The 21,955-nt window shown below is 43.8% G+C and overlaps 1 protein-coding gene across 1 annotated transcript in view; it reads left to right on the top strand.

Annotated features, from left to right (window-relative positions):
• Nucleotides 1-21,955, top strand: part of abch1 (ATP-binding cassette, sub-family H, member 1) — a 65,378-nt gene that overhangs the window by 8,994 nt on the left and 34,429 nt on the right. The window contains exons 7-9 of the mRNA XM_063055079.1: nt 3,365-3,458; nt 15,155-15,229; nt 15,311-15,467. Of these exons, the coding sequence (XP_062911149.1) occupies nt 3,365-3,458; nt 15,155-15,229; nt 15,311-15,467 (326 nt within the window). The remainder of the gene's footprint in view (nt 1-3,364; nt 3,459-15,154; nt 15,230-15,310; nt 15,468-21,955) is intronic.

The following is a 21,955-nucleotide window of genomic DNA, read 5'->3' as shown; positions in this document are numbered from 1 at the left end:
TGTCTGAGTATTTCCAGCATTTTCTGTTCTTATTTCAGATTTCTGGCAGCTGCAGTTCTATTGATCTTCATGACCAATGATGTGGCGGAACATAGATCTCCTTTCCTTTTTTCCAAAGAGAACAACTTCAGTCTATAATTCTCTAACATTCAATTTCTTGCAATTGGCCTCTGCAACATCTCTAATTCTGTCCCACCCTTCCTGTGATGACCAAAAGAAGATGCCCTACATGATCTGTGGCTAGCTACGTTTTTTTCCATTGCAGTCTCCCTGTTCTTGCAATCTATCCCCTGTCCAATTAAGGCAAGCAACCTTGTATGCTTACTTCACCATCTGGTACCTTCAGGGATCTCAGTTCATTGACCCTAAGGTACTCAGGTTCCTCTACGTTGCACAGTTTCCTATCGTTTACTGCACACTCCCTTCCTTTGCACCCTTTACCAAACTCAGTACCTCACATTCCCTTTTGTTTCTGAGTTGTATTTATCATTTTTCTTCCCACCTGATATCATTTTCAGTCTACAGTTTTCTTCCTCATTGATCTCTCCTTAAAGAGCAGCAATACATTTTTAGTTTCTGCACGTAACATATCAGTGGTCATGTGCCAGTAAATTATTTCTTCACCTTGTCCAAGGCCTCGGTATTTCCTCTAAATGGTGGTGTCTGGATATAATTTTAGACTCTAGCTGATGAGCTGACCAGTGGATACTAGGCAACAGATCCCACGTAAACATAAACAAGAGAAATTCTGCAGATGCTGGAGATCCAAACCAACACACACTAGATGCTGGAGGGACTCAGCAGGTCAGGCAGCATCCATGGAAATGAGTAAACAGTCGATGTTTCGGGTTGAGACCCTTCTTCAGGACTGGAAAGGAAGGGGGGAAGATGCCAGAATAAAAAGGGGAGGGGAAGGAGGATATCTAGAAGGTGAGAGGTGAAGCCAGGTAGGTAGGAAACACAAAGGACTGGAGAGGAAAGAATATGATAGGAGAGGAGAGTGGACCATAGGAGAAAGGGAAGTGGGGGGGACCCTGGGGGAATTGATAGGCAGATAAGAAAAGTAAGGGGCCAGAGTGGGGTATAGAAGAAGAAGGGTGGAGGAATTTTTTTTACTGAAAGGAGAATCAATATTCATACCATCTGGTTGGAGACTACCCAGACAGAATTATAAGGTGTTGCTTCTCCACCCTGGGGGTGTCCTCATCATGGTACAAGAGGAGACCATGGACCAACATATTGGAATGAGGATCAGAATTAAAATGCTTGGCCACCGGGAAGTTCTGCTTTCGGCGAATGGAGCAGAAGTGCTCGGCAAAGCAGTCCTCCAAGTTAAGGCAGGTCTCGCCAGTGTAGAGGGGTCTGCAATGGGAGCACTGGACACAATAGACGACCCCATTATTCACTGGTGAAGTGTTGCCTCACCTGTAGGGGCCACTTGGTGCCCTGAATGGAGGTGAGGGAGGAGGTGAACCACTTTCCACTTGCAGGGATAAATGTTGGAGGGATAATAAACATGCCAGGAATATGAGATGATTTACAAAAACAACAGCAACTTGGATTCCTGTGATCCTTTTAATAAAGCAAAACATCCAGACTGTTGTCAGAAAGAATTTGACACGGAGCCACAATAAGTGTTTGGGCAAATGACTGAAGGATTTCAAAGAACATATTAAATGAGAAAAGAAAATCTGAGAGTTTCAACAGTTTGGGGCTTGGGCTGGTGAAGGTAGCTTCCCCCATGAAGCAATAAATCTTGGCTAAACAGGAGTCCATACTGTATTGGTCCAGACATTGAAGTGTGTTTGTTATATGAACAAGGGATGTTGGAAGCAATGGCAAGTCGGACAGCATCTGTGGAGAGAGAAATATTTCAGATATGAGACCCTTAAACAGAAAGGGTTTGCAGAGAGTATTGCAGAGGGTTGTGGGACTGGAGAAATTTAGAGTGGATGAAATTTACAGCTGGAGTGTGAGAAGTTTGCAGTTAGAGAGAAATTAGAGAGTATGAAGTTTGCAGTTAGAATCAGAAAAGTTGGAGTGGATAAAGTTTGCAGTTAGAGTGAGTGAAGCTGGAGTGGATGAAGCAAAGGAAGGATTTGATATCAGTGATCCAGAGTGGGCCAGCAAGCACAGCGGTAGTGGGTTACTGTGACTAGTTGTGAATTACGATGTGGTCAACAGAGTTTACCACACTTTGATTTAAGGATTGGAGTTCACCTTTCTTCAAATCTTCCCTGCTGCCTGTATATATTCACAAAAGCATTTCCACTTCTTATTTCAAAATATCCTCTGCTTTTGAATCAATTGCTCAGCGCAGGCAAGGTTATTTTAAGTATCCACTTCTTCATTAACATCCTACTGTGAGTAGGTGTCAGGGTGTGATTGGCACCTTTGTACTTAGACACTAACAAACAGGAACGTCGGGGAGTGATGGACTGGAGGCTGGTGGTGAAAGAGTCTGGGGAGAATGTTAAGATAAATAAACTGAATCTGAACCCTAGCCAGGAGGATAGTAAGGTTCAAGATGGTGAGTCAGCATGCTGGAGAACATCCATGCAGCATTCACACTTAAAATAGCAGAAACATAATGTGAGGCATACGAAGAAACAGAACATCTTATTCTGAAACCAGAAGCGAGATGAAGAGAATTGATTTTGTGTAGCAGTTTGCTTTAAGAAAGAAAAATGACAGCAGACTTTGTAGTAATGGAACTGGATAAATCTTGAAAGGGAGAAAATATACTAGACTAAGAGGAAAGAGCAGAGGAGAGGCTTATTGTAAAGGTTTACCAAAGAGCTGATACAGAAACAGTGGGAAGAATTGACTTCATCTGTGCTGTATGATTTTCAGATTTTACAATGCAGCAAGCGTTCAGCTGTTCAACAGACATCCAAATGAGAGAAACAGTTTGGTATTAGCTCGATAAATCTTTGAAAGAAATCGTGTTAATCAGTTTGCTCTCGTCCATCTCCCTACTTGGTGGATGTAGAGGTAGATGATGCATCCAATCGTTGAGATGTCTTGCCTGACTCATCACATCATGTGCTTTTATGTTCAGTGTCTGCACACGAATTCAGTGGTGGAGATTAGAAGCAGTGACCTCCTCATTTCTTGGCCAAAGCCGGAATATTGTTTGGGAGAAACTATGGATCCAACCTCAGAATGAACATTCCGTTGTTAGAGATAAAATATAGTTTGTATTTTTCAGTTATTAACCTTGTTTCCTGAAAATTTAATGGTTTTTCATTAACAATTAATAAATGCTTGAAATGAGTCTTTGTCTCAAATTATTAATAAGTGTATTTCTGCAAGTATTTGAACTGTGACATTTTATTAACCCCTTCTCTTTTTATCTCTGGAGGATTTGGCAACATTTGGTAGACATAGTTAAAGATCAAAGGACTTCAGTGATCATAACAACACACTACATAGAAGAGGCCAGACAAGCTAACCTGGTAGGATTTTGCTTTAGTTTTTGTGGAAAATGTATTCTTCATTACATGAATATTTTGATTATTTATAATTAACTAAAATTTATATTGTGTAAGCTTTTTCAGCCATTGGAAATGGCGAGAGTGTGCAAGTGATATTGCACAATCTGATGTATAAATTTGTAATGTTAAAGGCAGTGGGTCATCTGTTCCACAGATGCAAGTTGGTGCAGTCATATAAAGTCTGCAGCCCATGTGTTGCTACTTCAGTTGAAATTTCTGGAAGCAGTGAAATTACAGATTTCTAAGCAGTTAGTATCCCCATTCCCCTCCAAACCATCCCATTCCCATACTTCAATCGCTTTACTCCCTACCATCACTTAGCCAGCCACGTATCTCTCTCTGCCCCACATCCATCCTGTAGGAAATTGGATGCCATCATGCACCTGCTCATGATAAAACAGCAATTGATAATTGGTCAATTATTGTCACATACTGAGATACAGTGAAAAGCTTGGTCTACATGCCATCCAGACAAATATTCCATAGATTGGTACATAAAGATGGTGCAAAAGGAAAACAGAATGCAGAAGATAGTGTGTTACTGTTATGAAGCTAATGCAGTGTAGGTAGTCAGATAACATGCAAGGGCCCCAAGGAGGTAAACTGGGAGACCAGGAGTTCTTCATCGAACAAGAGGTCCATTGAAGAGTTTTGGCACAGTGAGACAGAAACTATCCTTGAGTACATGATCTTAAGCTTTTGTGTTTTCTGCTCAATCGAGAAGAGAGGATGACGGGGTGGGAGGGATCTTTCTTTATGCCGAAGCAGCGGGCAACATAGAAAGAGTCAATGGAGGGGAGGCTGGTTTTCATGATAGACTGGGCTGTGTTCTCAAGTTTTTTGAGATCAGACACTAGGGCGTGTTGCCAGGATGGAAGATGTCGACAGGTGAAGGCTTGTAGGTAGCTGAAAGACAAATATTATATGACTTGCTAAGAACCCACAGAATGTGACAGGAAGTAGTCTGTTGAAAGTGCTGGTGGCAGTCAATAATTTTTCCAGCTTTCTGGAATAGATTACCTCAGTTCAAACACATCTTTAGCAGTTTCTGTCTAGCTGAATGCTCACTTTGCCAGAAGCAGTATTTCAGATAAAGTTGTAACAGACAATAACGCTTAAGATATTGCAGGTGAGTTTGTGTATCACAGTTACTCGGCAGACAAAAAAACCCACCGGTATATGGCTCACTTCTGGCGCTCAGCACAGTATGGTGAACCGCTGAATCAGAATAATCCTGCCAACAGCGACAAGTTTGCAGATGTCTAAAACTTTAGATGGAAAATGAGATGAAGGAAGGTTGAGTTGAAAAAGCAAGTTTCCTACGACAACTGAACAACTAGGAAGCTGCCACACCTTAAATCAGGCATTGTAGTAAGAATTCAACCATGGCATCCACAAGAAAGATGGTGGCAAACTGCAGTTATTAGATGACTATCATGGTTGTGAACCTTTTATTGACAAAGATGGGAAATGCTGTATACGTCAAAGGAACAGGTCATCCGCAGAGAACTGCACAAGAGGCAGAGAAGACTGGAACCAATGATGATCTCATAGCTTCCGCACAGAAGCAGAAGTGTATGGCAACCATTGTCAGGAAGGTCATCTGGCCCATTGGGTCTGCTCTGCCATTCAACAAGATCATGGCTGAGCTGGTTGTGGACTTAGCTCCACCTTTTCCCCATCACCCTTAATTCCCTGCTGTGCAAAAATCTAACTGTATCTTAAACGTATTTTAATGACGTAGCCTCTACCGCTTCCTTGGACAGTGAGTTCCACAGATTTACAGCTCTGTGAAAAGCAGTTTCTCCTCATTTCCATTCTAAATCTATTCCACCGAATCTTGAGGCTATGTCCCCTTGTTTGAGGCTCACCTACCAGTGGGAGAAGCTTTCCTGCCTCAATTTTATCTATCTATCTATTTCATAATTTAATGTTTCTGTTAAGATTCCCTCTCATTCTTCTGAATTCCAGTGAGTATAATCCCAGGTGACTCAATCTCTCCTCATAAACTAATCCCTCATCTTCAGAATCAACCTGGTGAACCTTCTTAGCACCACTTCCAAATCCAGTATACCTTTTCTCAATTAAGGAAACTAGAACTGTTCGCAATACTCCAGCCCATTTTGATTGGGTGAGGACTGTACTGGGTGTCGATGCCAAAATGTCTTTTCTGCTTAAGCAACTGGTACAAGTGTATAAGGTTAAAATTGCCAAGGGTTTGGGTATAAAGAAAGAGAAATTTATCAGTGAGTTTAGATCTATAATCAGAGCATACAGAATTAAGCCAATTGGCATAAAATTCACAGGCAATATGAGGAAAAGCTCTGGGATTTGGAATGCATTGCCTAATAGCGTTTTGGATAAAGATTAAATAGTTTAAAAGAAAACTTTTGAAGAAAGCGATGAGAAAAAGGGGAAAAAATGCAGTGGTATGCGAAGAGTAAGGTGTGAGACCAATAGAACCATTTTCAAAAGAGTCAAAGCAAACTCTGGTTTAAATGTCTTCCTAATGTAATAATAATAATAATAATAATACTAACTTTACTTTGCATCTTTCATTCATAAAGATGCAGGCTCAAAGTGCTTTACATAGATTGTAAACTTAAACCAAAGTAGCCATAACAATATGAGACAAAATTCAAAATCATAAGTGGAGACAAACATATAGAATAAAATGTAAACAAATATACCAAATTATATAAATGTGATCATCATCAACAGACATTGGGTAATCCTATAAGTAGGCCAAATTTAAAAAGTGGGGTTTTAGAAATGTTTAGAAACATTCCACAGTACTATCCTGGTGCATCTCAGTCAGTAGAGTATTCCAGATTTTTGGTGTATAAGAGCAAAACGCAACGTCACCAGATCTTATATGCTTGGCTCTAGGAGCACTAAGCAAACCAGAATCTGCAGATCTAAGATTATGATTAGGGATGTAAACGGACAGACACTGCAAAATATACAGAGGAGAAAGATTATTCCGATCCTTATATATAATTAAGAGTCATTTAAAATTGATCCTGAAAGACACAGGCAGTGAGTGTAATGATGCCAAATAAATGTCCTTTGATCTTTTCTCGATGAAGATTCTTGTTGCTGCATTTTGAACAAGCTGCAGCTGTTTATTCACTGGCCATGTTGCTAAATTTTAATTCTAGGTCATTTTTAAAAAATTATGTCCGAATGGTGGATGTTTTTGGTGAGTGGAACTTCTGTGCAATGTCAACGACACTCCCCCACCTGCCAACCCGGCCTCTGTTGCCCAGCTCCAGCCCCAGGTTCGACTGCCCACATGCTGTGTCCTTAGCCCCAGAGCTCAGTGTCACCCCCTTCAAGATTCTAGACTGTTTATTGTCATTCATCAGCACACAAGTGCAAAGGAGAATAAAATGATTGCTCTATTATTCTGTGATCCCATGAAAATATTTTTAAAAAACTGACAGCCAGCTACACTTTCGAAATTGTATTCATTCTTGGGTTGTGGCCTTTGCTGGCAGGATCAGTGTTTATCTTCCACGAGAGGCTAACAATTGGCCCAGCAAAGATGAAAGATTAACAATAAAAACAAAATGGCTGGAAAGATCCACTTTAGGTACTAGTTTATTTTCAGATTGAACACCTTTCATCAAAATTGGAGAAGTTAGAAGTAGAGTTTTCAGCTGCAGTGAAATTGGGGGGTGGGGGTGGAGGAGCACAGAGAAGGGAAGGGAAGGTCTGAACAAGGGAGGAGACTGGAGAGATTGAAAGATATAAATGAAGGTGGATCCAGGAAAAAGGGTGTGGTAAAAGCTTGTGAATAATAAAAACAGTCTGGAGGATGTAAATGAAATCTGAAGAGGAGAAATAAAACAGCTGAATGTTGACTATTTAAAATATAAAATTATCTGAATTTTTTAAATCAATCCTTGGGTTTACATCAGGCTTATTTGGTAAATTAATAAATTATTAAATTGGTTTATTATTGTCACAGGTACTGAGGTACAGTGAAAATCTTGTCTTGCATATTATCCATCAATTCATTACAATGGTGCATTGAGATAATACACGGTAAAACACTAACAGAATAAAGTGTTACAGTACAGGGAAACTGCAGTGCAGGTGAACAACAAGGTGCAAGATCATAACAAGGTAGATTATGAGGTCAAACTCGGAAAAATGTTCAGTAGTCTAATAACAGCGGAACAGAACAGTCCTTGAGCCTGGTGGTATGTGCTTTAGGGCTTCTGTATCTTCTGCCTGATGGGAGAGGGGAGAAGAGGAAATGTCCTGTGTGGGTGGGATCTTTATGCTGGCTGCTGTACTGAGGCAGTGAGAAGTGTAGACGAGTCCATGGAGGGGAGGCTGGTTTCCGAGCTGTCTTCACACACTCTGCAGTTTCCCGCAGTCATGGCCCAATCAGTTGCCATCCCAAGCCACGATAAATCCACAATGGACTACCTCAAGAGGCGCAAGCTGAAGGTTTTGCCGTGGCCCTCACAGTCCCCCGACCTTAACATCATCGAAAATCTGTGGGTAGACCTCAAAAGAGCAGTGCATGCAAGACGGCCTAAGAATCTCACAGAACTAGAAGCCTTTTGCAAGGAAGAATGGGCGAAAATGCCCCAAACAAGAATTGAAAGACTCTTAGCTGGCTACAGAAAGTGTTTACAAACTTGTGATACTTGCCAAAGGGGGTGTTACTAAGCACTGACCATGCAGGGTGCCCAAACTTTTGCTTTGGGCCTTTTTCCTTTTTTGTTATTTTGAAACTGTAAAAGACGGAATAAAAAAGTAATCTTGCTTAAAGTATTAAAGAAATGTGTCATCTTTAACTTTATGCCTTTTGGAAATCAGTTCATCTTTTACCCGCTTAGCTATTCACAGTAACAGAAATTTTGACCATGGGTGCCCAAACTTTTGCATGCCACTGTATATGTGCCCAAAGACTTTGGCACAGTACTGTATTGAGTAAACAACCATTCATTTTTCTCATCTAAGTTATAACGTCAATGCATCAATGACCAAAGACTATTGAATAAAAGCTGTTTGTCTGGGACTTCTGTCCATGTGCAGTCATTGACACAAGTTGGAGTCGATGCTGATGCATTTGACTTTCTGCTGCATTGCTGAATGTGTCATTTTTATGGTGCTCCAGAATATTCCAGAGAATATTCAGGCATACTCTGCACCTGACCATCAGCTTTAAGTCCAGTGGGGTCATTTATTTCGATCTGGCAATGATCTTATTGCAAATAGTTAAGAAATTAACCTGCTTTATTTTACCTGGTTTTAAAGTTATTTATTGGCATTTTCAGTAATGTTACTCTTTTATTTCAACCTTATGTAAATTTTAATTATTTAAATCTATTGGGTTAATTTTTAAATGCTTCATCTAAATTACACCCTTGTCCAGTTCTTGCCCAAGGGGAGAGTGCATTAATTCTAAATGGTCTGCTGAAGCTGTTCTAGTCACTTGATGGTACCAGTGCCAGAGGCCACATGTTGAGCACCAACATGTAAAGTTGGAGGACGTACACGAAAGATGCTGCTTCATGTCGAAGAACTGCCTTAGTCTCTAGGTCTCAGGAATCAAGTTGCGTCTCCTGCAGTTCTGTGGATGAGTGGTGTGAGGACGGAGTAGGTTTTGGTGAAAATCAATGACTATGAAAGTGTCACATAGGTAACATTCCCTCCAAAACGCTGAAAGGGAAAGAATGGGTTGATGTGCCTGGTAGCAAATTCAGAAGATGGAAATTATGGAGGATAGCCTATTGCTTGAGTGTAGAGGAGGGTGGGATGGTAGGAAATCCTATCATTGTTCTGCATGGTTTGTGAAGTGAACAGAATTGTGAAGACATAGATAGAATTCTCCTCATTGCAGAAGTGTCTCCTATCAAAGGAACATGTTTTAAGGTATTTGGTAGGTGCTTTGGAGGGATTTAGCAAGAATTTTCTCAGCTGAGGAGTGTTTAAAATCTAGAATGCACAACCTAAGGGGCTGCTTGGGGCAGGTACCATTGTAGTGTCTAAGAATACTTTGTTTGGCATTAGAGTGCCGCAGATAGCTGTAGGCTAAGAACTGGAAAGTGGGATTAGCATAGATAGAAATCTGATGGTCAACATGGAGTTGGTAGGCCAAAAGCCTGCTATAGTGCTGTATGATATTATGACTTAGGAAACAGGGGTGTGGGAAATTAACAGACATGATTGACTGGAGAAGGGAAAAGGAATACTGACATGAGGATGGGTCACAGAGAATGGAATAATCTTTACAGAATGGTACATGTGAGAGTATGCGGACTTGTCGCTGGATACTGATAACCCATCACCTGAAAAAGATTTTGATCCTTTACGAAAGGGAGTAATTAGGTGAGGGTGAGAGTGGGCAGAAATTGGCTGCAAAGGTTTTGAAATTTTGAATGAGAGCAGGAATGAGCTCAAGTTCAGTCAGCTTGAGGGTGTGTCTTGGAGAGAATCCTGCAAGTTGGTGGTCACTAGTTTTGGAACTGCAATGTAAGGAGCCACAGAAAGTGGATGCAATGCATTCTGTTGATCATGGACAATGGAGGTGCACGGGTGAAGAGAGTTTATTTCAGGTGGTTGATACAATGCCAAACAAGTGGATGCTTTTTCCCAGATGGGTTGAAAGTTCCTGAGTATTTATAGAGCTGTGTTCATCCAGATGAGTGAAGAGCATTTCTTTAGAATCCAGAGTTATGCCTTGTGGATGATTTAAAACAAAGACCACAGGGAGTCGGGAAGTGAGTTATTTGCCACAAAGTACTTGCTCTCTGCTTTTATAGGCAAAGTATTTATTGGCTCATCCACATCAGTTTCTTGGCATTATGTATGTAGTGTAGCCTTAGCTGTAAAGGGATTATTCTTGTTTCAGGGCTGCCACTGCTGCTGCTGCTTTTGGCATGATGAAGGGTTGGCACCATTGCAAGGCTGTTTGCAAAAGCAGCTGGAATCATTCTGGAAAAACCATGGTAAAATCAACTCCTAAGACCTTCCTGGCTACGATGAACTTGATGCTACAGGGCATTCCTCATTCTCTCTTAACCAAGAAAACGTTAGCTACTTCAACAACTGAGGAAAAATACTTGCATACTTGGGGAGATTTTACGGAGGCTCATTGAAATGCAACTGGTGTGCTTTCCTTCAAATAGAAGTGATGTTTCCCTGCAGAAAAGTGATGTATCTGGGCCAAAAGATGGATGAAAATGATAGCAATAAATGCTTAGACTGTAAACATCACAGAGCAGGCCAGGCAGCATCAATGGAAAAGAGCAATCAGGTCGATGTTTCGGATAAAAGTGAAATAATACTTGCATCTCGTTACTGGTATGGACATCTAAGAATTCTTGATGAAGGATGACAGAGAACAGAGAACAGTACAGCACAGTACAGGCCCTTCGGCCCACAAATTTGTGCCGACCCTTAAACCCTGCTTCCCATATAACACCCCACCTTAAATTCCTCCATATACCTGTCTAGTAGTCTCTTTTAAATTTCACTAGTTTATCTACCTCCACCACTGGCTCAGGCAGTGCATTCCACACACCAACTACTCTGAGTAAAAAAACCTTCCTCTAACATCCCCCTTGAACTTCCCACCCCTTACCTTAAAGCCATGTCCTCTTGTATTGAGCAGTGGTGCCCTGGGGAAGAGGCGCTGGCTATCCACTCTATCTATTCCTCTTATTATCTTGTACACCTCTATCATGTCTCCTCTCATCCTCCTTCTCTCCAGAGAGTAAAGCCCTAGCTCCCTTAGTCTCTGATCATAATACATACTCTCTAAACCAGGCAGCATTCTGGTAAATCTCCTCTGTACCCTTTCCAATGCGTCCACATCCTTCCTATAGTGAGGCGACCAGAACTGGACACAGTACTCCAAGTGTGGCCTAACCAGAGTTTTATAGAGCTGCATCATTACCCCGCGACTCTTAAACTCTATCCCTCGACTTATGAAAGCTAACACTCCATAAGCTTTCTTAACTACCCTATCCACCTGTGAAGCAACTTTCAGGGATCTGTGGACATGTACCCCCAGATCCCTCTGCTCCTCCACACTTCCAAGTATCCTGCCACTTACTTTGTACTCTGCCTTGGAGTTTGTCCTTCCAAAGTGTACCACCTCACACTTCTCTGGGTTGAACTCCATCTGCCATTTCTCAGCCCACTTCTGCATCTTATCAATATCTCTCTGCAATCTTCTGCAATCTTCGACAATCCTCTACACTATCCACAACACCACCAACCTTTGTGTCATCTGCAAACTTGCCAACCCACCCTTCTACCCCTACATCCAGGTTGTTCATAAAAATCACGAAAAGTAGAGGTCCCAGAACAGATCCTTGTGGGACACCACTAGTCACAACCCTCCAATCCAAAATGTACTCCCTCCACCACGACCCCCTACTTTCTGCAGGCAAGCCAATTCTGAATCCACCTGGCCAAACTTCCCTGGATCTCATGCCTTCTGACTTTCTGAATAAGCCTACCGTGTGGAACCTTGTCAAGTGCCTTACTAAAATCCATATAGATCACATCCACTGCACTATCCTCATCTATATGCCTGGTCACCACCTCAAAGAACTCTATCAGGCTTGTTAGACACGATCTGCACTTCACAAAGCCATGCTGACTGTCCCTGATCAGACCCTGATTCTCTAAATGCCCATAGATCCTATCTCTAAGAATCTTTTCCAACAGCTTTCCCACCACAGACGTAAGGCTCACTGGTCTATAATTACCCGGACTATCCCTACTACCTTTTTTGAACAAAGGGTCAACATTCGCTTCCCTCCAATCCTCTGGTACCATTCCCGTGGACAACGAGGACATAAAAATCCTAGCCAGAGGCTCAGCAATTTCTTTCCTCGCCTCGTGGAACAGCCTGGGGAATATTCCGTCAGGCCCTGGGGACTTATCCATCCTAATGTACTTTAACAACTCCAACACCTCCTCTCCCTTAATATCAACATGCTCCAGAACATCAGCCTCATTCATATTGTCCTCACCATCATCAAGTTCCCTCTCATTGGTGAATACAGAAGAGAAGTATTCATTGAGGAACTCGCTAACTTCCACAGCCTCCAGGCACATCTTCCCACCTTTATCTCTAATCTGTCCTACCTTCACTCCTGTCATCCTTTTTTTCTTCACATAATTGAAGAATGCCTTGGGGTTTTCCTTTACCCTACTCGCCAAGGCCTTCTCATGCCCCCTTCTTGCTCTTCTCAGCCCCTTCTTAAGCTCCTTTCTTGCTACCCTATATTCCTTAATAGACCCATCTGATCCTTGCTTCCTAACCCTCACGTATGCTACCTTCTTCCACCTGACTAGATTTTCCACCTCACTTGTCACCCATGGTTCCTTCACCCTACCATTCTTTATCTTCCTCACCGGGACAAATTTATCCCTAACATCCTGCAAGAGAACCCTAAACATCAATCAGATGTCCATATTACATTTCCCGGCAAAAGCATCATCCCAATTCACACCCGCAATTTCTAGCCTTATAGCCTCATAATTTGCCCTTCCCCAATTAAAAATTTTCCTGTCCTCTCTGATTCCATCCTTTTCCATGATAATGCTAAAGGCCAGGGAGCGGTGGTCACTGTCCCCCAGATGCTCACCCACTGAGGGATCTGTGACCTGACCCGGTTCATTACCTAATACTAGATCTAGTATCGCATTCCCCCTAGTCGGCCTGTCAACATACTGTGACAGGAATCCGTCCTGGACACACTTAACAAACTCTGCCCAGTCTAAACCCTTGGAACTAATCAGGTGCCAATCAATATTAGAGAAGTTAAGGTCACCCATGATAACAACCCTGTTATTTTTGCACCTTTCCAAAATCTGCCTCCCAATCTGCTGCTCTGTATCCCTGCTGCTACCAGGGGGCCGATTGAATACTCCCAATAGAATAACTGCTCCCTTCCTGTTCCTGACTTCCACCCATATTGACTCAAAAGAGGATCCTGCTACATTACCCACCCTTTCTGTAGCTGTAATAGTATCCCTGACCAGTAATGCCACCCTTCCTCCCCTTTTTCTGCCCTCTCTATCCCTTTTAAAGCACTGAAATCTAGGAATATTGAGAATCCATTCCTGCCCTGGTACCAGCCAAGTCTCTGTAATGGCCACTATATCATAATTCAAAGTATATATCCAAGCTCTCAGTTCATCACCTTTGTTCCTGATGCTTCTTGCATTGAAGTACACACACTTTAGCTCTCCTACCTTACTGTCTTTACACCATTTATTCTGCTTCCCCCAGAGCCTCTTTATATGTTAGATCTGGGTTTATGCCATGTACTATACTTGCAGTTCTCCTATCACCTTTATCCTCCTCCACCTCACTATCTGCTCTAACACTCTGGTTCCCCTCTCCCTGAGCAGCACTAGCAAACTTTTCCGCAAGGACGTTAGTCCCCCTCCAGTTCAGGTGCAACCCGTCCTGTCGGAACAGGTCCAACCTTCCCTGGAACAAGGCCCAATTGTCCAGAAACATGAAGCCCTCCCTCCTGCACCAACTCCTTAGCCACGTATTTAGCTGCATTATCTTCCTATTTCTAGACTCACTAGCATGTGGCACGGGTAGCAATCCTGAGATTGCAACCCTGGAGGTCACTGTCCTTCAACTTTGCACCTAACTCCCTAAACTCTCTTTGTAGGACCTCCTCCTTCTTCCTATCCACATCATTGGTCCCTACATGGATCACGACATCAGGCTGCTCACCCTCCCTCTTGAGAATGCCGAGAACTTGATCTGAGATATCGCGGACCCTGGCACCAGGGAGGCAACAGACCATCCAGGATTCTCGATCTCTCCCACAGAACCTCTTATCTGTCCCCCTAACTATCGAATCCCCTATCACTGCTGCTCTCCTCTTTTCCCTCATTCCCTTCTGAGCTGTGGGTCCAGTCTCGGTGCCAGAGACACAACCACTACAACTTGTCCCTGGTAGATCGTCCCCACCAACAGTATCCAAGTTCAGGAATTGATGAAACACCAAGTTATGAGTCACTAGGTGTCCTTGAAGTGAATGTCACAGGAGAACAGAAGGAAGCTGCAGGCAGGTTGCTGACTGGGACTTGAAAGAGGTCATGGTGAATTCTAAAGTGGGTGGTTAGTCAATGTTGAAAGTGATACCAGAAAGATGTCAGTCATGCTGGAAATGCTGAAGAAGGCCCAGAGGGTTTGAAGACCTTCTATGCCACTAAAACTGCAAATTTATTAGTCTATACATGTAAATGTGTGTAAGCATTCTTTTAAGTTTAATGTACTTTCCTTGTTTATTGTAGTACAGGTTGTAAAAGATGAAGTATACTGACGTTAGTTAATGGCTGATATGTAATGTTGTTTGTAGAAGTCTGGGGGAGCCATTGGGATAAAGAACAATGGTTGTAGAGCTCCAGAACTTTGAAATTATTCAACACAGCACAAAATAATCACACAGAAATCCAGATGATACAGTCAGTATGCATTAAGATACTTCATTGTATGCCTCACTCTCTCAATCCTACCATTCTGTGGACTGCCTTCAGAAGACTCTTTTTTTTTTCTGCTTAACCGATTCCATGCGTTGACAAAATAAATTCAATCGAAAGAACTCTTGACTTAACTTTAAATCTAAAATATTTCTTCTCTTACTTTTCAGGTTGGATTAATGAGAAATGGTAAACTTCTTGCAGAAGCTCCTCCTGATTATTTAATAAGATTCCACAATATGTCAGTAAGTACTGAACAGTTATTGGGTAAATTATGCCAAACTATTTTCATGGCACTTACTTTCTTTACCTAATGGTTATTTTAGACTTTGGAGAACGTGTTCCTGAAATTGTGTAAAACCTCCGATCAGTCAAAAACTGTCTCTGGTATTTTCCAAAAAAATAAACAAAGCTACAGGAAGAAAAACGAGGAGGAGACGCTACCAATTCTCCATGGAGACATGGAACAAAATATGTCTAAAGGTGAGATATGAGATTGTTTGTTAGCCACTCTCTCCCTGTACCCCTCTGATTTTTCACAGTGAATTTCCTGAAGGCATGCATTGTTTGTCGTTGGATCTGAAGCCACAGAAGAAATCCCTGGATAACGTTGATCAGCAATAAATGGAGTTCTAAGTCCCGCAATCATGAACAAAGTACAGATATGAATATTGATGGATCGGTGGGAGGAAGAGCTGAGTTTGAATACACAGGTGCTGTGAGACCAGAACTGTCTCAAGCATTTTCCAGACATGTTGATGCAGCCTGAGGGATAATTTCCATCACTGTTGAGGCCTGTTGGCTTGATCACAGTTGCTTATACTCTGTCATCTGATCCCTTCTAACCATTGGAAATCCCAGTTGATTTTGTTCCAATGCTGAGGTAGACTCTTATTTCCCTACATTTTCCCTTCCCGGGTCTTGTCTGGGGACTAGTTTTAATGCTGTGAAGCCCGTAGACACTATCCTCAAACTCCTCAGTTCAAAGATGGTTTAATTTAATTCTGAACATGATAAGATATGAAAAACAAGATCCACCCAAACCTAAGGAAAAGTTCAAAGGCAACATTTGGAGCTGGCATAAGTGCTGGAGTTCCCAAGAATGCTCAAGAAAGGTAATTTACCAGCGTTGTTTGGTGTCTTACAGCACAGGTCATCACGTCCAACAATAAACCAATTCTGTCCATTCCCACTACTCAGCTCTGCCTCTCACTCAGCAAGCGCTTATTCAGATACTAGCTGAATGTGGTGAGGTTTCTCTGCCTCCAGGATTCTTTTCTACAGTGTGTTCCAGCCTCCTGATAGTTTTAGACAAAAATAATCTCCTCCAGGCAAACCGTGTAAGTCAACATTTCAAGCCAAGATGCTGCATCACATGTTTGATGCCCCTTATTACTTTCTCGTCAAAGGGAAAGGGGCTCTTTCTGCTTCCCAGATCTAGGCACCTTATCATTTTGTACAGAATGTTAAATTTCTTCTAGTTTGCTCTATTCCAAAGAGAAAGAAAAGCCCAGCCAATCATTCTGCAGCCCTGGTAATGCTTTCGAATTCTCTTTCTAATGCCATCACATTCTTTAGGCAATGCAGTGAGCAGATCCATATGGGTTGTTCCAGCTGTATCTTGTTTTGTATTTAACAAAGTTCTGGTATCACTTCCCTGCTCTCATATGTTATGCCTCAGCCAAAATGACCTTGATTTTCCCAACCATATACAGTAATTCATCTGGCTTCCTTTGGAAATGCACCCCAAATTACAGAGTGATGAAGAAAGGAGGACAAGACAATTAGTGAGATATCAAAGGTCACTTGGCATTACAGGATGGTGGTGTAGTGGATTGGTGGTGGGTGGGTAGCAGATTAAAAAGAACCTAATACTGTATTTTTAAAAGTTACCCCACGCTTGAAGTGGTTTGCAGGAGAATCAGTGGGGAGTTAGTGGGCATGTGCATGAGAGGAGAAAGAGAGTGTGTGAGAGAGAGACAGAGAGGGAGAATGGAATAAAGGGAAATAGAACTGACAGGATTATTGTGAGAGTCAGCATATGGTCAATAGGCTGAATGGCCTCTATCTATGGTAAGAAACTGTAAGATATGAAAATGGAGGAAGTTTGAACTCTAGCTTTTGAAGACTGGATAAAAGCTGATACTCTGGTTGAGTTTGTGATTTGCAGGGTTCTACAGGGTTGGTTCTCAGACCCCAGCTATTCATGACTTACCATATATCAATGGATTGGGTGAGAAGACTAAATTATAGTCATCACGACAGTAGAGGAGGCCATGGATGGACATATCGGAATGGGAAAGGGAAATGGAATTAAAATGGGTGGCCGCTGGGAGATCCTGCTTCTTCTGGCGGACCGAGCATAGGTGCCCAGCAAAGCAGTCTCCCAATCTATGTCAGGTCTCACCGATATACAGGAGGCCACACCAGGAGCACCAGACACAGTGTATGACCCCAACAGACTCACAGGTGAAATGTCACCTCACCTGGAAGGACTGTTTGGGGCACTGAATGGTAGTGAGGGAGGAGGTGTAGGGGCAGGTGTAGCACTTGTTCTGCTTGCAAGGATACGTGTCAGGAGAGAGATCAGTGGGGTGTGACAAGCGAGTCACATAGGGAGTGATCCCTGCGGAAAGCAGACAGTGGTGGGGGGGGAGGGAAATATGTGTTTGGTGGTGGGATCCCGTTGGAGTGCAGGCTGGTGGGGCGGTGGGTGAGGACAAGAGGAACCCTATCCCTGGTAGGGTCCTACCCAAGATCCACAGACCTGTTGTTCAGGTAGACCCATTATTTCAGCTTGTTCCTGCCCCACTGAACTCGTATCTGCATACCTCGACTCTAGTTCAGTCCTCTCCTACCTACATCAGTGATACTTCACATGCTATGGAACTTTTCAATCATTCCTGTCCCCCATCTTCTTATTTTCACTATGGTTGTCCAGTCCCTCTACACCCCCTTTAACTAGTTTCCTCTCACATCCCACCAAATTTCCCTAAATTCTCCAACCACATTCCTACACTAGGGGAATGAACTAATGAACATGTCTCCGGGATGCAGTTGGAAACAGGAGTGACCAGGGAGAACGAAGTGGTCACTGGGAGCATCAGCAAACCTCATATTGACAGCACCTGAGCTGAGGGTAAAGTCTGGTTTGCTGGAAATGTGGGGCAGCAGCTTCACATGATTCATGCGTAACAGAAGGACGAACGTTCGCACTGCCACCTCCTTCCTCCACAAAAATAGGTTGCGACGTCAGAATCCATGCAAGCACAGTGGCAGTGCAAAGACCTGAGAGATGGGAATGGTGCTGGTCACTGGGAGACACATAACTGAAGCCGCTCTGTTTTACTTTGTCCTTTGGAAAAGTTCACTGCACATGAACTGAAAGTGGATTGAAGTATTAGGATCAACTACAATTTAAAAGGAGGAAGTGTTCATGTTTTAGGCTTTACACTTTAAGCTGTATAAATCTCAAGGAAATTCATATCAAGCTGCTATGGAAACCAAAGGAAGAGATTGTTGGGGTTCTGGCAGAAATTTTCAATCTGCTCCACCACAGAACAGGTGCCAGGTGACGGGAGGGGTTGGGGGGGGGGGGGAAGAATCATGGTGGTACTTTTTTCCAAGAAGGGAATGAGTGAGGCAATTACAGGCCCAGCAGTCCAACATCAGTAAAACAGAAACCTTTGGGGGAAAAACTTCTGAGGGAGAGGATTAATCTATCTTTGGAAAGGCAGGGGTTATCAAGGATGGGCGGTATGGATTTGTTGAGGGATAATATCACCTGACTGAATGTCTCAGAGATGGAAATGAGTCTGTTAATAAGGGCCGTGTGATTGATGTAGTTGACACTGACTTCAGTAAAATAGCAATTTTGAGTAATGACTTTGTACTGTACAAAGAGCAAATTTCATGGCATGTAATCCAATGATAATACATCTGATTCTAATCTTTGACAAAATTCTACATGGAACACAGACGCAAAATTGTAAGAGCCATGGATATATGGCAATCTAGCAAGCTGAATCTGAGATTAGATGGTTGAGGGTTGTCTTTGCCATGAGAAGCCAATGACTGGTGTTGCACTGCATGAATGCTTGCTATTGCTCATCAGTAAGTTTGCAGATGACCTGGAAGTTGGTGGTGTTGTTGACAGTGAGGAGGGTACTTTTTTGGCCACGGAAGAATATTGACAAGTTGGTAAGATGAACAAGAGAATGGCAGATAGAATATAATCATAAAATGCGTGAGGTTATATATTTTAGGAGGTCAAATAAAGCTAGGATATATACTATAGAATGAACGGTAGGACCTCAGAAATTGTTGAGGATAGAGGGATCTTTATGCACATGCCCAAGGGTTCTTGAAGGCAGAAACACAGGTTGATAGCAAGTATGGACAGATGAGAGGGGAAGCTTATTTTTGTGATGTGCTGAGTTATGTCCACTCAATCTGCGGAAGAGACAGGGACTCCCAAAACATTAAGGAGTAGATTAATGAACACTTGAAATATTATGAGCTAAGTGCTGAAAATATGGAATTAGTACAGATCGGTATTTAATAGCCAGCATTAAAGCAATGGACTATCAGATTCCCATCTGTCTGCATGCTGAGCATCGATGTCCATGTATATGCCCTGAAGCACCTTCAATTACTCCAAAAGACTGACGTTTGGTAAAATACTGAAAGGCTTTTATTCGCTGTACAATACGACCTCCACAGTGAGTGTCTGCCCCCGGACTGAGGGGGAGGGGCAAGGCGAACACCTTTATACAGGACTCTGTGGAGGAGCCACAGGGGCAGTCAGCAGAGGGGTGTGTCCAGACAGGCAACCGAGTTACAACATATATACATGGTTTACCACATTCACCCCTCCTTTTTTTAAAGAGTCCCGCGGGGTGAAGTGACTGACAATATTTACAAGAAGTATATTTACAGGTTAAGTCTATCAGGCGGTCGAGTCCGTCGCTGTGATCCACGTAGCACCGGCGGTGATTGCACCGGCGATGGCGGTTGTGCTGGCTCCGGCCTGACTTCAGGTGCCAGCACGTCAGGTGTCGGTAATCCCTCGTGTGTGTGCGTCGCGCCCGGTGTGGGAGTGTCGTGTGGTGTCTGTATAGGGTTTGGGGTGCACGGTGTCTCGTAGGTACATACATTGGTGGGTACGGGGTCAATAGTCACCACGGATGTTCAGGGTAGGGGCCCGGAGCTCCTGCGGGCGCCAGGTCGCGGATGGAGACCGTGTCCTCCCGCCCATCAGGTAAAACCACGTAGGCGTACTGGGGGTTCGCATGAAGTAAGTGAACCCTCTCAACTATCGGGAAGTATTTATGGCTCCTCGCATGTTTCCGGAGCAGCACTGGCCCCGGGGATGTCAGACAAGTTGGTAAGGTGGTCCCAGTGGTCGATTTTCTGGGAAAAGAAAAGAGCCACTCATGAGGGGTGGCATTGGTGGCTGTGCATAACAGGGAGCGGATGGAGTGGAGTGCCTCCGGAAGGACCTCCTGCCAGCGGGAGACCGGCAGTCCCTTTGACCTGAGGGCTAAGAGTGTGGCTTTCCACACTGTGCCATTCTCCTTCTCTACCTGTCCATTCCCCCGGGGATTATAGCTCGTGGTCCTACTGGTTGCAATTCCCCTAGCCAGTAGATATTGGCGCAGCTCGTCACTCATAAACGAGGACCCTCTGTCACTGTGGATATAGCATGGGTATCCGAACAGAGTGAAGAGCTTGCGCAGGGCTTTTATAACTGACGTGGTAGTGGTGTCGGGGCAGGGGATGGCGAAGGGGAACCACGAGTACTCGTCAATTACGTTAAGAAAGTACAATTGCGGTCGGTGGAGGGAAGGGGGCCCTTAAAGTCAACACTCAGTCGCTCAAAGGGGCGGGTGGCCTTGATGAGTGGTGCCTTTTCGGGTCGGTAGAAGTGCAGTTTGCACTCTGCACAGACTTGGCAGTCCCTGGTCATCATCCTGATCTCCTCAAGGGAGTAAGGCAGGTTCCGGGCTTTCACGAAGTGGAAAAGCCGGGTGACTCCCGGGTGGCAAAGGTCTACATGTAGGGCGTATAGCCGGTCGATCTGCGCGCTGGCGCATGTTCCCCGGGATAGGGCATCGGAGGGCTCGTGAGCTTCCCAGGCCTGTACATGATGTCATAGTTGTAGGTGGAGAGTTCGATTCTCCACCTCAGAATTTTATCGTTTTTGATTTTGCTCCGCTGCTGATTATTAAACATGAATGCGACTGAGCGCTGGTCAGTTAGCAGGGTGAACCTTTTGCCGGCAAGATAGTGCCTCCAGTGCCTTATAGCTTCCGCTATGACCTGGGCCTCTTTCTCTACCGCAGAGTGCCGAATTTCAGGGCCTTGAAGGGTACGGGAGGAGAACGCCACCGGTCTTCCGGCCTGGTTGAGGGTAGCAGCCAGCGCAAAGTCGGAGGCGTCACTCGCTACTTAGAAGGGAATGGCCTCATCCACCGCATGCATTGCTGCTTTGGCAATGTCCCCTTTTATGCGGTTGAAGGCCGTGTGGGCCTCGGCAGAGAAGGGAAATGTGGTGGACTTGACCAGGGGGCGGGCCTTGTCTGCATAGTTAGAGACCCATTGGGCGTAATATGAAAAGAAGCCCAGGCACCTTTTGAGGGCTCTGAGGGTATTGGGAAGAGGGAGTTCCAACAGGGGGCACATACGGTCGGGGTCAGGGCCAATGACTACATTCTCCACGACACACCCAAGGATAGCAAGTCGGGTGGTCCCAAATACACACTTGTCCTTGTTACAGGTGAGGTTGAAAGATTTGGCCGCTTGGAGAAATTTTTGGAGGTTGCTGGTCATGACCGCAGATGGTGATGTTATCCAGATATGGGAACGTGGCCTTCAGTTGGCACTGGTCCACCATCCAGTCCATTGCCCTCTGGAAGACAGATACACCATTCGTGACACCAAAGGGGACGCGCAGAAATTGATAAAGCCTG

This window comes from Mobula hypostoma, chromosome 8 (assembly GCF_963921235.1).
Source record: "Mobula hypostoma chromosome 8, sMobHyp1.1, whole genome shotgun sequence".
Classification (NCBI taxonomy): Eukaryota; Metazoa; Chordata; class Chondrichthyes; order Myliobatiformes; family Myliobatidae; genus Mobula; species Mobula hypostoma.
Note: the sequence above shows the minus strand (reverse complement) of the source record. Positions and strands in the feature narration are given on the sequence as shown.